This window comes from Bubalus kerabau, chromosome 3 (assembly GCF_029407905.1).
Source record: "Bubalus kerabau isolate K-KA32 ecotype Philippines breed swamp buffalo chromosome 3, PCC_UOA_SB_1v2, whole genome shotgun sequence".
In the NCBI taxonomy this organism is placed as follows: domain Eukaryota; kingdom Metazoa; phylum Chordata; class Mammalia; order Artiodactyla; family Bovidae; genus Bubalus; species Bubalus kerabau.
The window spans coordinates 38,974,720-38,990,099 of NC_073626.1; the positions used below are offsets into that span (position 1 = coordinate 38,974,720).

At 48.6% G+C, this 15,380-nt stretch overlaps 1 protein-coding gene across 1 annotated transcript in view; it reads left to right on the top strand.

Annotated features, from left to right (window-relative positions):
• Nucleotides 1-5,442: 5,442 nt before the first annotated feature.
• KCNK5 (potassium two pore domain channel subfamily K member 5) overlaps nt 5,443-15,380 on the top strand; it is a 40,565-nt gene continuing 30,627 nt past the window's right edge. The window contains exon 1 of the mRNA XM_055571489.1: nt 5,443-5,965. Within this exon, the coding sequence (XP_055427464.1) occupies nt 5,780-5,965 (186 nt within the window). The 5' untranslated portion in view covers nt 5,443-5,779. The remainder of the gene's footprint in view (nt 5,966-15,380) is intronic.

The window sequence follows — 15,380 nt, forward strand, 5'->3', positions numbered from 1 at the left end:
TTTAAGCCAACTTTTTCACTCTCCACTTTCACTTTCCTCAAGAGGCTTTTGAGTTCCTCTTCACTTTCTGCCATAAGGGTGGTGTCATCTGCATATCTGAGGTGATTGATATTTCTCCCAGCAATCTTGATTCCAGCTTGTGTTTCTTCCAGTCCAGCATTTCTCATGATGTACTCTGCATAGAAGTTAAATTAGGAGGGTGACAATATACAGCCTTGACGTACTCCTTTTCCTATTTGGAACCAGTCTGTTGTTCCATGTCCAGTTCTAACTGTTGCCTCCTGACCTGCATACAGATTTCTCAAGAGGCAGGTCAGGTGGTCTGGTATTCCCATCTCTTTCAGAATTTTCCACAGTTTATTGTGATCCACACAGTTAAAGGCTTTGGCATAGTGAATAAAGCAGAAATAGATGTTTTTCTGGAACTCTCTTGCTTTTTCCATGATCCAGAGGGTGTTGGCAATTTGATCTCTGCTTCCTCTGCCTTTTCTAAAACCAGCTTGAACATCAGGAAGTTCACGGTTCATGTATTGCTGAAGCCTGGCTTGGAGAATTTTGAGCATTACTTTACTAGCATGTGAGATGAGTGCAATTGTGCGGTCGTTTGAGCATTCTTTGGCATTGCCTTTCTTTGGGATTGGAATGAAAACTGACCTTTTCCAGTCATGTGGCCACTGCTGAGTTTTCCCAATTTGCTGGCATATTGAGTGCAGCACTTTCACAGCATCATCTTTCAGGATTTGAAATAGCTCCACTGGAATTCCATCACCTCCACTAGCTTTGTTTGTAGTGATGCTTTCTAAGGCCCACTTGACTTCACATTCTAGGATGTCTGGCTCTAGGTCAGTGATCACATCATCGTGATTATCTGGGTCGTGAAGATCTTTTTTTACTCTCTTAGCAACTTTCAAATATACAATACAGTATTATTTAATTATAGTCACCATGCTGTCTGTACATTACATCCCCATATCTTATTTTATAGTTGTAAGTTTATACATTCTAACACCCTATACCCAACCTCCAACCTACCAATCTGTTCTCTGTATTTATGAATTTATTATGTGTTTTTTTAAATCTCCATATAAGTAAGATCATGCAGCATTTGTCTTCTATGTCTGACTCATTTCACTTAACATAATCCCCTTAAAGTTCATCCATATTGTTGCAAATAGCAAGGTTTCTTTCTTTTCTATGTATTTCTTTCTCATTTATGTATTCATTTTTAGTATTCCAGTCAGTTCAGTTCAGTCGCTCAGTTGTGTCTGACTCTTTGCAACCCCATGGACTGCAGCACTCCAGGCTTACCAACTTCCATAGCTTGTTCAAACTTATGTCCATTGAGTCAGTGATGCCATCCAACCGTCTCACCCTCTGTCATCCCTTTCTCCTCCTGCCTTCAATCTCCCAACATCAAGGTCTTTTCCAAGGAGTCAGTTCTTCGCATCAGGTGGCCAAAGTATTGGAGTTTCAGCTTCAGCATCAGTCCTTCTAATGAATATTCAGGACTGATTTCCTTTAGAATTGACTGGTTTGATCCTGCAGTCCAAGGGACTCTCAAGCGTTTTCTCCAATACCATAGTTTAAAAGCACCAATTCTTCAGCGCTCAGCTTTCTTTATTGTCCAACTCTCACATCCATACATTATTACTGGAAAAACCATAGCTTTGACTAGACAGACCTTTGTTGGCAGAGTAATGTCTCTGCTTTTTAATATGCTGTCTAGGTTGGTCATAGCTTTTCTTCCAAGGAACAAGTGTCTTTTAATTTCATAGCTCCGGTCACCATCTACAGTGATTTTGGAACCCCCCAAAATAAAGTCTCTCACTGTTTCCATTGTTTCGTCATCTATTGGCCATGAAGTGATGGGACCAGATGCCATGATCTTCGTTTTTTGAATGTTGAGTTTTAAGCCAGCCTTTTCACTCTCCTCTTTCACCTTTATCAAGAGGCTCTTTAGTTTCTCTTTGCTTTCTGCCATAAGGGTGGTGTCATTTGCACATCTGAGGTCATTGATATTTCTCCTGACAATCTTGATTCCAACTTGTGCTTCATCCAGCCCAGCATTTCACCTGATATACTCTGCATAAAAGTTGAATAAGCAAGGTGACAATATACAACCTTAATGTACTCCTTTCCCAGTTTGATATGCACCACAGTTTCTTTGTCCATTCATCCATCAGTGGACACTTATGTTGTCTCCATGTCTCAGTTATTGTAAATAATACTGCAGTGAACATAGGGGGTGCATGTAGCTTTTCAAGTTAGTGTTTTCATTTTCTTTGGATACATACTCAGAAGTGGAATTGCTAGATCATATAGTGGTCTATTTTTAACTTTTTGAGGAACATTCATACTCTCTTCCATAGTGGCTACATCAATTTACATTCCTACCAACAGTGCTGGCAGGTACTGTGAACCCTTTTCTCCACATCCTGGCAAACACTTGTTATTTGTTGTCTTTTTGATGATAGCCATTCCGACAGGTGCGAGGTGATGTCTCACGGTGGTTTTGATTTGTATTTCTCTAATGATTCATGATGTTGAGCATCTTCTCATGTACCAGTTGGCCATTTGTATGTCTTATTTAGAACAATGTCTATTCAGATCTTCTGTCTACTTTTTAATTAAATTGTTTATTTTTGATAATATTGAGTTATATGGATTCTTTATACATTTGGGATATTAATTCCTTATCAGATACATGATTTGCAAATATTTCCTCCTATTCAAAATGTTGCCCTTTCACTGTTGATAATCTTCTTTGCTGGGTAGAAATTTTAATTCAGTGTAGTCCCACTTGTTTAGTTTTGCTTTTGCTGTCTTGGCTTTTGGAGTCAGATCCAAAAAATTATGGCCTGATGTCAAGGAATTTACCACTTTTGTTTTCTTCTTGGAGTTCTATGGTTTCAGGTCTTACATTCAAATCTTTAATCCATTTTGAGTTCATCTTTATGGGTGGTATAAGATAGTAGTCTAGTTTCTTTTTTTGCATGTGACTGTCCAGTTTTTCCAACACCTTTATTTGAAGAGACTATCCTTTCCCCATTGTGTATTCTTGACTCCTTTGTTGTAAGCTAATTGACCACATTGTGGGTTTATTTCTGGGTTGTCCTTTCTGTCCATTGATCCATGAGTTGTTTTTAATGCCGATATCTTACTGTTTTGACTACTGTTGCTTTGGAATATAGGTTGAAATCAGGACGTGTGTTGCCTCCAGCTACTTTCTTCTTTCTTAAGATTGCGCCAACTATTCTGGATCTTTTGTGATTACACACAAATTTTAGGATTGTTCTATTTCTGTGAAAAATGTCATTGGGGGTTGCATTGAGTCTGGAGATTGCTTTGGTGACTATGGACATTTTAACAATAGTAATTCTTCCAATCCATGAGCACAGGTTATCCCTCCATTCCATTTATTTGTGTCTTTTTTAATTTCTTTCACCAATGTCCTACAGTTTTCAGTGTACAGGTCCTTCACCCTATTAGTTAAATTTATTCACAGATATTTTATTCTTTTTGATGCCATTATAAACAGAACTGTTTTTGTTTCTCTTAGTGGTAGCTCATTATTAGTGTATGGAAACACAACATATTTTTTATCCTGCAACCTTACTAAATTCATTGATTAGTTCTAGCAGGTTTTTTTTTGGTAGAATCTTTGGGGCTTTCTATGTATAACAACATATCATCTGAAAACACTGACAATTTCACTTTTTTTCCCCCCAGTTTGGATGCCTTTTTTTTTTTTTTTTTTTTAAATTCAAGACCCATTTGTTTGCTAATTTTGCCAACATGGGAACATCCTTCCAAGCAAGATCTTGCAGCTGCTCCAACTACCCGGCTGGAGGATTTCAGGATGAGGACCCCAAGGGGTGCCTGCTGGGCTGTTGTCACTGGAGATAGGACTCCTGCTGCCACCACCACTCCGCCTCCCCAATTCTGGCCTCTCCACTAGACTTTCCATCATCTTTAGTTTCCCTGGAGCTTTTCAGATTGCAAATGGTCTTTGCTCATACTCCTGTACATGCCTGCTCCCTCAGCCCTGTTGATCCACACCAAAGGGGTAGAAGTGCAGGCATGCCTAGAACACACACAACTATTTTTCAGCACACCAACATTCCACACAAAGCTATCTTATAACCCTTCAGATTCTTCTTCATCAGAGGACACTCCCAAGACCATGATTTTCCCTAGCTCTGCACTACCCTTGTGGGCAGACCAGACATTTGTGGTCACCAGGCCATGTGAGTCGGGCAGCGCCCCCAGATAACTGAGGATGGTACCCTGAAGCTCCTCAGCAGCATCCCCATCTTGGGTTGGAGGCCTTATGACAGCAGCACAGTTCTGGAATGTTCTGTCCTGAAGCGAGTCCTGGGGTGGCCAGAGCCACACCTACAGGTCTCACTCTCGCTGACCAGCCGCACAGGACCAAGTTGGGCCAAAGGACCTTGATCTAGATCTGGATGCCTTTTATTTCTTTTTCTTGCCTAAGTGCTCTGGCTTTGGGTGTGTGCTTTCGACAAATTCATAAATTCATTCACTCCATTTCACAAATGTTTGAATGTTTGCTATATAACACACTGGGGTTATGTCAGCAAACAGTCCAGACTCCACAGCTGGCATCATTTTAGTGTTTTATATCAGAAGGAATGTAGTGCCAGGAAGAAAATAAGACCAACAAGGGGGATAAGGAGTGTGTGAGTGTGTGTGTTTATGCGTCTGTGTGTATGTGGGAGGGGGTGTTTGCCATTTTAAATATGTTTGGGAGTATGAAACAGGTCAAGTGTTTCCTGTAGAGTCACAGCGTGTTTGTCGGGAGGGGTATGCACAGGGTTGCCTCTGACTAATCTTTCCTTGGTATGGAGGGGTGGGGGTGGGTTGGAGGGGCGCTCTCACCAGGGCAGGTGAGACTGAAATGAGAGGGAGGAGCCATGCACGCCTTATTGACTGGTTTAGTTCCTGATACCTTCTGACTCTCTACAGCCTCCCCAGTCCCTTTCTAATGGCCTTTCCCCTGTCTTACAGGAAGGTGTGTGAGACAGAGACAGAATCAGGTGTTCTTGGCAGAAACATGAGCAAACGAAAATTGGCTTATAAGGAAAATAGCAGTAGTAATAACTTCCTGACCCCAGTCATTTGGCATACACTCATTTTAGTTCATACGCCAGCACCAGTAAGAAACGTGAGGCCATGAGACCACAACCCCGTCTGCGGGCACACGGGGCACGCAGCAGACCCTGGCTGTGGCCGGGGGCTGGGGGAAAAGAGCGCACGAGGTCGGGAGCTGGTTCCAGCGCGCACCTAGCGGTGACTCTGAGGCCCGCCGCCCGCCCTGCGAGGGGCGGGGCCTGCACGGGGGCGGGCCCTCGGCGGCCCCTCCTACCGGGCCGATTGCTGCAGGCCCGTGTAAAAGAGGCTCCCGGAGGCGGGCGCGGTGCACACTGCTGTTACGCGCGGAGTGGTGCACGTGGCTCCGGGATCTCTGCCCCGGGTTCCCTCAGCTCCTTTCCCTCCCGCGATCCGGGGACCCTCCCCCGGCCCCTTTTGTGTCCGCCCACCCCTGGCGCGAGTGAGAAGGGTCCGCACAGTTCCCCCGCGCTCAGTGGACCAACTTGGAGCCGCAACTTTGTTGGTGGAGCCGAGCCGGGTTGAACGGAGCACTGCGCATGCGGAGCTCCAAATTCAAACAGCTGTTTCCAGGGGCTGGAGGGCGGGTGGGACTGGGAATCGCTGGGGCTAGGGGAGGCTTTCTCCAGGAGGCGGCCTCTCGGGAGCCATGGTGGACCGGGGCCCTCTGCTTACCTCGGCCATTATCTTCTACCTGGCCATCGGGGCGGCGATCTTCGAGGTACTAGAGGAGCCGCATTGGAAAGAGGCCAAGACAAACTACTATACCCAGAAAGTGCATCTGCTCAAGGAGTTCCCGTGCCTGGGCCAGGATGGTCTGGACAAGATCCTGCAGGTGAGCTGGAGGTTTAGGAGTGCTGAAGGGGAGCCCCTCGCAGCTTTGGATGACCCTCACTCTCTGTGGGTGGTCCTGGGGGGTGATCGGTGAGGATGTCTCACCGTGAGTCTGACCACTGGAATCCGTCGTTCACCCATGGACACAGGAATCAACGCACGCGCGCGGAGACTCTTTGGAACCCAGTTTGTGCAGAGAGAGAACTTAGGCTTGACCCGCGGGTGAACCAGGCCCCGAGGTGGCTCGGTGTGGGTGCGCGGGTACCTCCCTGGTTGGAGGAGGCTGTGGGGCGGATAAGGGCGTTTATCTTCCCTTGGAGACGCTCCCAGAGTTCGGGCCACCCGCCGGGTGCCACCCCCTCGCGTCTCCACCTCCCAGCTCCCGGGCCAGAGCGGCACCCCGCCGGCTCTTTTTCGGCCTTTCTTCACCAGCCCGGGGGAATGGCGCGAGGCTCCCTCGCCCGTCGCAGGGCTCGGGATGGGGGGAGCGGTCCGGGGCTCTGTCGGGCCTGACCCCTCCGGGATGCGGGCTGGTGACTGGAACGCTGGAGACTCGCGCAGGCTTCCGGGAAGGCTTATCTCGTGGAGACATCCCCGAAGGGCTTGGAGTTCAACTTTGTGAAAGTAACCAGTGGAACAAAAGGACAGCACCCGGGGCGTCCCTTTTCGAGGGTGGGGGAAGGGAGGAGAGGTTGTGCAGAATGGGAGGTGGTGGGAGAGTTTCTACTCCGTGTTGGTAGATTCGTATGTACTATAGTGACATTAATCTCACTGGGATAAACTGCGGGGCTTGTTTGGGGACCGAAGGCCTGTACCCCAGTTTCTCGAAGGTTCTTAACTTCAGCCGTTCACCCTCCTTGGCCTACCGTGATGGCCTCCCTTCAGTGGAACCACCAGACCTGGGTAAGAGCGGATGAAGGCTCTAGGTGGTGAGGTGGAGTACAGATATTGTCCAAGGTGTGACATTTCTCTTGGGGTAAAAGAGGTCAGAAAGGAACTTTGATGAGGAACAGTGTTTAATCTACTTTGCCTCCCCAGTCCTCTGTGGCTGGGTATTTGTCTCTCATTTTCCCCGAAGCAATGTCCCTGTATGTAAAATGGGAACGAACCCGTCTTCATCTGTCTTTCCAGCTCTGGTCTGTTGGAAGGTTGAAAGCATTAGGAAGCATGACAGTGTCTTGCCTGTGGATTCCCCTTTTTGTCCCCAAATCGATGGACACCTAAATACCCCTGGTGAGCTTATAGGTGCCTGCTGGCAGCTGGTCAAATAGATTTGTCCACTTAGGAGCCAGTGAAAGGTTTAGGTTAGAAGGTTGAGTGTTGGATTTTAGTGGAGAGTCTCCTGTCTGGGAGCAGTTTCCAGGGCTGGGGGCTGTTGGGAGATGAGTTTGGTGGCAGGATGCGCTTCAGGAGGGAGCTGGGTGATGTCGCTCCTAAAAGCAGGAGATCTGGGTGGCTGCGCCTTCCTTGGAATGGGTGTCTGCCCTGTGTGTGCGTGTTGGGGAGGGGGGGGGTCACTTTATAATTTCCCTTGAGGAAACAATTCCTCTGGAGAAGAGTTGTTGTTTACTTTGCTCCAGGGCTTTGTTTAGAGGGGGAGGAAGGCAGGCGGGGATGATAAAGAATCGAGCTGCCCTCGAAGTGTTTCCCTCTCTGCTGCTCCTCCGCCACTGCAGGGGAAGGAAGGAAAGAATTCAAGGCTGAATGTGGGAAAATAAACTTCAAAACACGAGGAGTAGGGAAAGGGGGGGGAGGTGGTGGTCTGGGTGAGGCACCCGGGTGCAGCTGGTGGTTATAGCTTTGAAGGTTAGACAGCTTTCTTAAGGTGTTGGAGCAAGCAAGAAGCCTGACATTTTTGAGGTCTTTTAAACCCGCCAGCAATTAGCATCCCCCTATCCCCCTCCCCCAAATCCAGCAGGTAACTTTAGGAAAAAGATTTGGGCCTCAGGCTAGTTTGACTGGGACATGCTTATAGACAGGCCAGCCTCTCAAGCCATATCCAACATGGCGAGTCCCCTCCCTTCATAGGAAAAACCCCAGAAATGAGAATGAACCAGTGGAAGCGTTAACCCAGCATTGCTTTCCGTCCACAGAAACCTGCCTGGCATTGCTCTCTGATCTGGGACTTGGGGCACTGCTTCAGGTCTCAGGAAATTGCTTTAAGGAAAATGAAAACTCAAAAATCTTCTTACCCGTCTAGCTGCTCCGGCATTTTCCACCTGAGTTCTGTGTTTTTATCAAGTTCAGAATAATCACCTTTGTAATCCTAACAGAGTCCCTGGTTAAGAATTCCTGGGGTGGGAGCCAACCCCCTGCCCCAAGGGGGCTGTTGGAAGAGAGGGGGTGGTGCAACCTGGTTTGAGGTTTTTCTTAGAGTGGAAATTTTGTGTCTTCTTTCAAAGAGAGAAAGGGAGTTAAGGCCCCCTTCTTTAGATCTTTGGAAATAATACCTGAGTTGTCAGTTGCTTCCTCCCTCTGCGTGCTGTGGTTGAACTGAGGTGGAGGAGGCTGACTTTCAAACGCTCTGTGCCACACTGGCCCCAGGCCACGTGGTCGCCCTCCTTCCAGACTTCGGAACCATCTTGAACCCTTGCTCTCAAGCCTGCTCCTCCAGCTGCTGGGTGACCCGTTCCCCCAGCCTCTTCCTAAATTGCAGAGGCTCCCACAAGAGGAGTTGGCATTGGCTGAGCACCTGGCATGTTGGGCGTCGTGGGCGGCAATCAGCATTTTACGAGAGAGGCCCTAAGCTGGTTTTGCCATCTGGCTTGGCCATTTATCCATCAAACCATTTGACTTGGCCTCTCTTTCCTCATCTGCAAAGTGAGGTTTGAGTAAGGTTTGAATCTGGCGAGGGTCTAATAAGTGGAAGCATCAGGCATTGGGTGTGTACAGGTGTAAGTGAAAACACCGAGCCTTGCACCGCTGCACACACTGAGGACACGGTGACCGGGGCAGCCTGCTAGGCCGTTTACCTGCCTTAGTCAGGCACTTTTTACAGCACCCTTACGTGTTCAGATAAGGAAACTGAAGCTCAAGGGAATGACCAGGAGGGCACACACAGACTCGGCCAAGACCTGGACATCTGCCACCAGAGCCTGCTCCTTGTCCATACACCCTCGCCCTCCCCCTTAGGCACGTGAAGCTGTTGGTCTGTCAGTGAGCTTAATAAATTGGTTCTGCTGGACTCTGGTCGGCTGGGAAATTCTATTTTCTATTTCCCCTCGAACAGGCATGGGCACGCAGGCGTCTCCTGTGTTGTGCCTGGCTGAGTCGGCACCTCCTCCCTTACAGCAGCCGTCCACCCCACCCCACTTCTCCTTGAGAAGCACAGGAAAACCAGAGGGTTGGGATGCCGGGCAGGAATGAACCTTTCTCAACCTTCACCTCTGCAGCAATCCTAAACAGGAAGGTTTTCCAGGGCTGACTGTGTGCCAGGACTCTGAATAAGCACTTTACCTACCCTCTGATTTTAATCTAGTCTTCCCTTTTCAATCAAGATGAAGACTTGAAAAGATGATGTAATTTGCCCAGGTTCTTACAGTACAGGGTCAGGTTTCAAACTGAAGTAAAACTGAAGTATATTGCAGAGTATATGGGAATTAGCCAACAAGTGTTTATTAAGCGCCTGCTGCGTGTGCGGCAGTGGGCAAAGCACTGGGAATGCAAGGATGAATTAGACACAGCCAGGCTCAGACTGGCCTGCTTGGGAGAAGGATGGAAAAATCCACCTTGACAAGACAGTGTGCCAGGGCCCCCAGGTCCAGCCTGACTTTAGGGGGCACTCTCAGGAGGAGATGCCCTCCAGCCAGAGTGGGATCTTGATCATTATATGGTTTTGTTTTCTGGCAGTGCCTTACCCCACAGCCTAGAGTAGGAAATGGCAACCCACTCTGGTATTCTTGCCTGGAAAATCCCATGGACAGGGAAGCCTGATGGGCTGCAGCCTGTGGGGTCCCAAAGAGTGGGACCCAACTGAGTGACTGAGCACACCCCACGGCATGCAGGATCTTAGTTCCCCAACCAGGGATTGAACCCGTTCCCCCTGCAGTGGAAGCACAGAATCCTAACCCCTGGGCCACCAGGGAATTCCCAAGAGTGGGAACTGGGAATTTATGAGGGTGTCAGAGAAGAGAGCATCAGGATGAGATCGGTGGACAGTATCACCGATGTGATGAACATGAACTTGGGCAAACTTCAGGAGATGGTGAGGGACAGGGAGGCCTGGCATGCTGCAGTCCATGGGTCGCAGAGAGTCGGACACGACTGGGTGACTGAACACCAGCAACAAAGCAGGAGAAGAGCGGGAAGAGGAACCTAGCAGAGGGCCAGGAGGGAGACCACAGGCTTCACGATGTGGCTCTTGGGGATCCTTTGTTTCCTGGGGGTGCAGGGGTCACCCCAGTCCCTGCCTTCTGCTGGGGCCCCATCCCTAACCAGGTTTTCTTGGACTGCTCACAGAGCTGACCCATTCCTGGAAGCCTCTTGGATCCCACCGACCTCCTTACCTGCCTTGTCCTCTTCCGAGGTTTTCTGTCTGTGCCCAGTCGCTCTCCTTTTATCTTCTGGGCCCTTCACACTCCCCCACTCATATTCTGGTCCATAGAGTAAGGCTGATTCCAACATTGAGGTTCTGACATCAATCCTCCTCCTAAAAGTTTAAAAAAATTCAACTACGAATCATGTAAAATTACATCTGACTGAATGCTCAGACTGGGCACATGACTTGAATTTGGTGGTGGGGGGCGGGGGAGAACCTAGGGTTAACAAGAAAGCCTCTTTTGTTTCAAGCCTTGCTGGAAATTGTAAAGCGCACTGGTCCACTTAACTGCCTTTGTAAGTAAAGAGCGCACAATCGATCTTTTGATTATCCAGGATCGCAGAAGCCTCCGGGTCATTCATTCGAAACAACTCTCACCGTCTAGGAGTGCAGAAGTGGGAAGTGGAGAGGTTGGGTTTTTTGGAGAGGAAACAGAAGAGGTTCCTTCCTAAAGGCTCTTGTTTTCTTATTTTTGTTCAGCTCAACGTCGGGGGCAGCCAAAACCAAAAAAAATTCTCAGATTGATAAATCTGCTTTCGTTAACTACTCTGGTTAGAATTTTAACAGTTAAGGTGAATTTTTATTGAATTGTTTTGAGAGTTTTACTAGAGCCCTTAGGATGACTACAGATGGCATAGTAATAGAGGCTTATTGAAGGCAGAGATTAGCAAGTGTTGAAAGGTTCTCGTGGGGGTTCGGGGAGTCCTATAGGAGGGGGGCACAAGGGAGGTGATGACTGCGGCTTCTAAGTGTTTTCCTGGGGTTTTGCCCTATTTATAATCTGGCGTTTAAAAGAAACACAGTCCTCCGGTTTTGGAGGCGTGCTTGGCTGGCTCTGACCTCAGGCCAAGAGCTTTCATCTTGAACTTGGTTGTTTGCTGTTATATTGGCCTCAGCCTTTGAACTCGATGTGTGTGGTGAGGGGGCGGGGGAAGCAGGGGACAGGGAAGTACAAGGCTTTGGGAAACAGGGAAGCCAGGCTCCTGAGACGGAACCCCAAGGAGAGTCTTTGCACAAACTGAGATGCTAGAGCCAGAGAGAACGGAGTGGCCTCTATCGCTGGGGTGATAGAGAGAGGCCCGGTGAGGCCGGTGATTGTAGGAGAGTATGAAATAGCATGTGAACATCCAGATGTTCCTTTGGGGGAGTGGAGAAGATAGAGGTGAATCCCCTTGGAGATTTTTGCTGAGAGTCCCTCCGGACCCCTGGAATAAGTGGAGGAGCCCTGACCTCCTCATTCTCCCCAAGGGTGCATTGACACGGATAAGAGGACCTGCTGCTCTCGGCAGGCGTCTTTGTCCCCGTGCCACTTGGCTTATCGGTGTGGGCCCCTTACTGTTGCTAAAGAGTCACCATCCAAGCTGTGTGTCTGTTGGTGACGGGTGGCCTCTGAATGCATGGCATTATATCACCTTCACAGGTTGCTAATTGGAAACAGTGCTTGACACACAGCAAAGCTCATTAAGTATTAGCTGCCGCTGCCACTGAGCTTCTAAATGCCACTTCTACGCGATGCCCCTTCCATACCCCAGTGTAGAGGGCACGGAGTCAGATCTTCCTAGAGCAGAAGAAAGGGAAACTGACTTTCTTTTCTTTTAATTATAGTGAAAAACACATATCAAAGTATACACTTTTTACCTTTTTTTTTGAGTGCTGTTCAGTAGCGTTACATGTATTCATGTTACCATGAAACATCTCCAAAATTTTTTCATCTGGAAAAACTGAAACGCTAGACCTGTTAAACAGCTCTCCTTCCCCCCACCCACCCAGGGCTGTGTGACTACCATTTTACTTTCTGTTTCTGTGAATTTGGCTACTCTAGATACCTTACAAATGGAATTGTATAGTGTTTGTATTTTGGTGTAAAATGGGGCAACCACTATGGGAGACAGTATAGAGATTCCTCAAGAAATTAAAAATAGACTGCCAGGTGTGTGTCTGTGTTCCTTGCTCAGTCGTGTCTATTTCTTTGCAACTCAATGGACCAAGGCTTGCCAGGCTCCCCCAGGCAAGAATACTGGAGTGGGTTGTCATAACTTCTTCCAGGGGATTTCCAGACCCAGGGATCGAACCTGGGTTTCCTGCATTGCAGGCAAATTCTTTACCGTCTGAGCCACCAGGGAAGCTCACATGATCCAGCAATTCCACTTCTGGGTGAACCACCTTTGTATTTATTTATTTATTTGAAGATTTTTTGGGGGAGGGGGGATGTGGACCTTTCGTCTTTATTGACTTTGTTCCAATATTGCTTCTGTTTTATGGTGTTTTTTTTTTTTTTTGGCTAGGAGGCCTGTAGGGTCTTAGCTCCCCAACTAGGGATTGAACTCACTGTCCCTGCACTGGAAGTCGAAGTCTTAACCACTGGATGGCCAGAGAAGTCCCTCCGCCACCTTTGTAAAAAAGCTAGAGAGAGGGTAGGATGGAGGATCCATTTTCATTGCAGCCCTCCTCAGGGAGGTGTGAAACTGCCTGATGGTTCTGGGCTGCAGCCACTGGACAGAGGGGTGAAGGTCAGATGACCAGGCTGTCTGGGTTGAGCCAAAGAATTTGAACTCACCAAATTTTTGCAATTTTCCAGTAAGGGAGTAAACAGCATTTCAGAAAGATTCCTCTCCCTTCAACAGCTGTTTGCAACTTAAAAGAAGTGGAGCATTCTATTCTAAACTAACGTTTCTGTGGGCTGATCCTTTTACCCCCTTGTTCTGATAAAGATGTCTCCTCCCTCTCTCCTGATGTGAGGGAGTGTGGTTTTTTCTACCAAAGCCCACAGAGCTCACAGCCCCATAAAAGAGCCTACCCACACTCCCTTACCCAGCTTGCAGTTAGGGTACCGCTCTCCCTTCCTTGTTGGCCCAGGTCTGGGTCCCCTCCACTGATGACGTTCCCAGATGCCACCTTAGTTGCTTCTTTTGGTAATCGTGGGGGGGTGGGGTGCTCCAGCTCTGTATAGCTGCCTGAGGTGTCTCGCCTTTTTGTGAGCAATTCATCTGACACCCCAAACCTCAGAGACCTGGGCAGAGTTGGGGGATCACAGGGGGACCCCTGCCTGCCAGCTGTCACTTTGGTGTGACAGAAACCTAACTTCGAAGCCCCAGAAACCAGATGGGGGCTTAGCCCTCTGGAGCTCCGTCTAGCTGGGGAGAGAAACAGGGCCGTGGTGGTGAAATGAGGGGAAATACAGTCCTGGTGCCAAGTGATGGGTTGCAGATGGTGAGGCTGGAAAGATGGACGAGGGTCAGGGGGCCTCGGAGGAGTCAGTTCCTGTTTCCTGAGGGCTGCCTGTAGAGTGCTGTGGCCTGTGGTGGGGAGGGATCTGGCTCTGAGCACAACGTTGCGCCTGCCCTCAGGGAGCCCCTACTCTAGAGAAAGACAGGTAAAGAGCTTGTTACCTGAGTGGTGTTCATAGGTGCAGCTGGAGGTTCCAGGAGTGTACTGTTGAGAGAATTTCTGCTCTTGAACTTAAAGTGGAGGGGGGAGCATTGAGGTGGGCAGAAGCGTTGAGTGGAGTGGGCTGCAGCCCCCGTGAACTTTCTGCCAAATACCTCCCAGCTGCCAGGCTGGTTCTTACCTGATCTCATTGAACCTGTCCTGTGGGTTAGGTGTTAATGCTCTGCTGAGGTCAGGGGATTTTCCCAGGGTGGCATGGTTAGCTAGATGCTGAGCGTCACCCTGCCTTGCTGATTTCAGAGCCTTGGATCTGAAGGGAGGTAGTGTCAGGAGGTGGAAGTGATGAGAGTGAGCAGGGATTGGGGCCCCAGGTGCAGTTATTGAGCACTTGCTTCACCACTGGCAGTGGGAATGGTTTGTGTGCATCATCTCATAGTCCTGGGGCAACCCTCTGCTGGAGGGTTAGCAACCCCACCTTAGGGCAAGAGCAGCAGAGTGGCTCCTACAACTTCACTCTTTTGCCCGAGGCTGTACAGCTAGGAGGTGGAAGAATGTGGATTTGAACCCAGAGCCCACACTATGAAACATACAAAAACAAGGAACAAAGGCGCGGAGGTGGGAAAGTACAGGGTGTGTGTGGTGGCTGCAGAACCCTAGGGTGCATCGGGAGGTTCTCTGTGTAATTGGCTGAATACTTAGACATGTGACTTTGAGCAAGTCAGTCTCCTAATCTATGAAATGGGACTATAATATAGCATTGCCCTCATTCCTGCAGAATCCATGTAAACACACTTGAGCAGCCCAAGCAACTGGTGATTTCCTCTGTTAGCTGCTGCTCTTGTTACCCAAAGCTCGGCCTCTCTGTACACCAATCCTGAATCAAATCCCAGACACGGTTTTGGCTGAAGAAGGAAAGGATAGCTTTATTGTGTTTTGCCAGGCAAAGGGAAACACACTGGGCTTCTGCCTCGAAAAAAATAGGTGTCTCTCGAAAAAATAGGTGTCTCTCATCAAAGAACTTGATAGGGGTTTAGAATAGTGAGTCGAAAGTGGGGTCTCTTTGATGGGATTAGGGTGTGCAGAGTTTCGGGTAGTCAACTCCTAATATTGATAAGTTTCTCTGGTCCCTTTAATCTTGCCTCAGGTTGTTTCTTGGCTGCTCCTTCCCTGATTAGCTCCAAATCTGCCCTTTGGAACTCGGGGAAGGTCATGGAGGCTGGAGTCTTGCCTACAAGAAATGGGGGACAGAAAGGCATCCAAGCCTGGGAGTCTCACAGGGCCGTACTTGGTTTCACTCTGGCACCTCCATCTCTGGGCTAGGGGCTGTTCCCGATGCCTACTTCAGGCCCCGCCATCTATTGAGCTCCCAATCTGGGGATGGAGACACGGATGATAAAGCCCACCAGAACTCCTGGTGGAGTCACCCACCATTTTTCATTTCCTGCAGACTCACCCACCTCCCAGGAAAAAAGGAAGGTGTATCGTCTCTTGC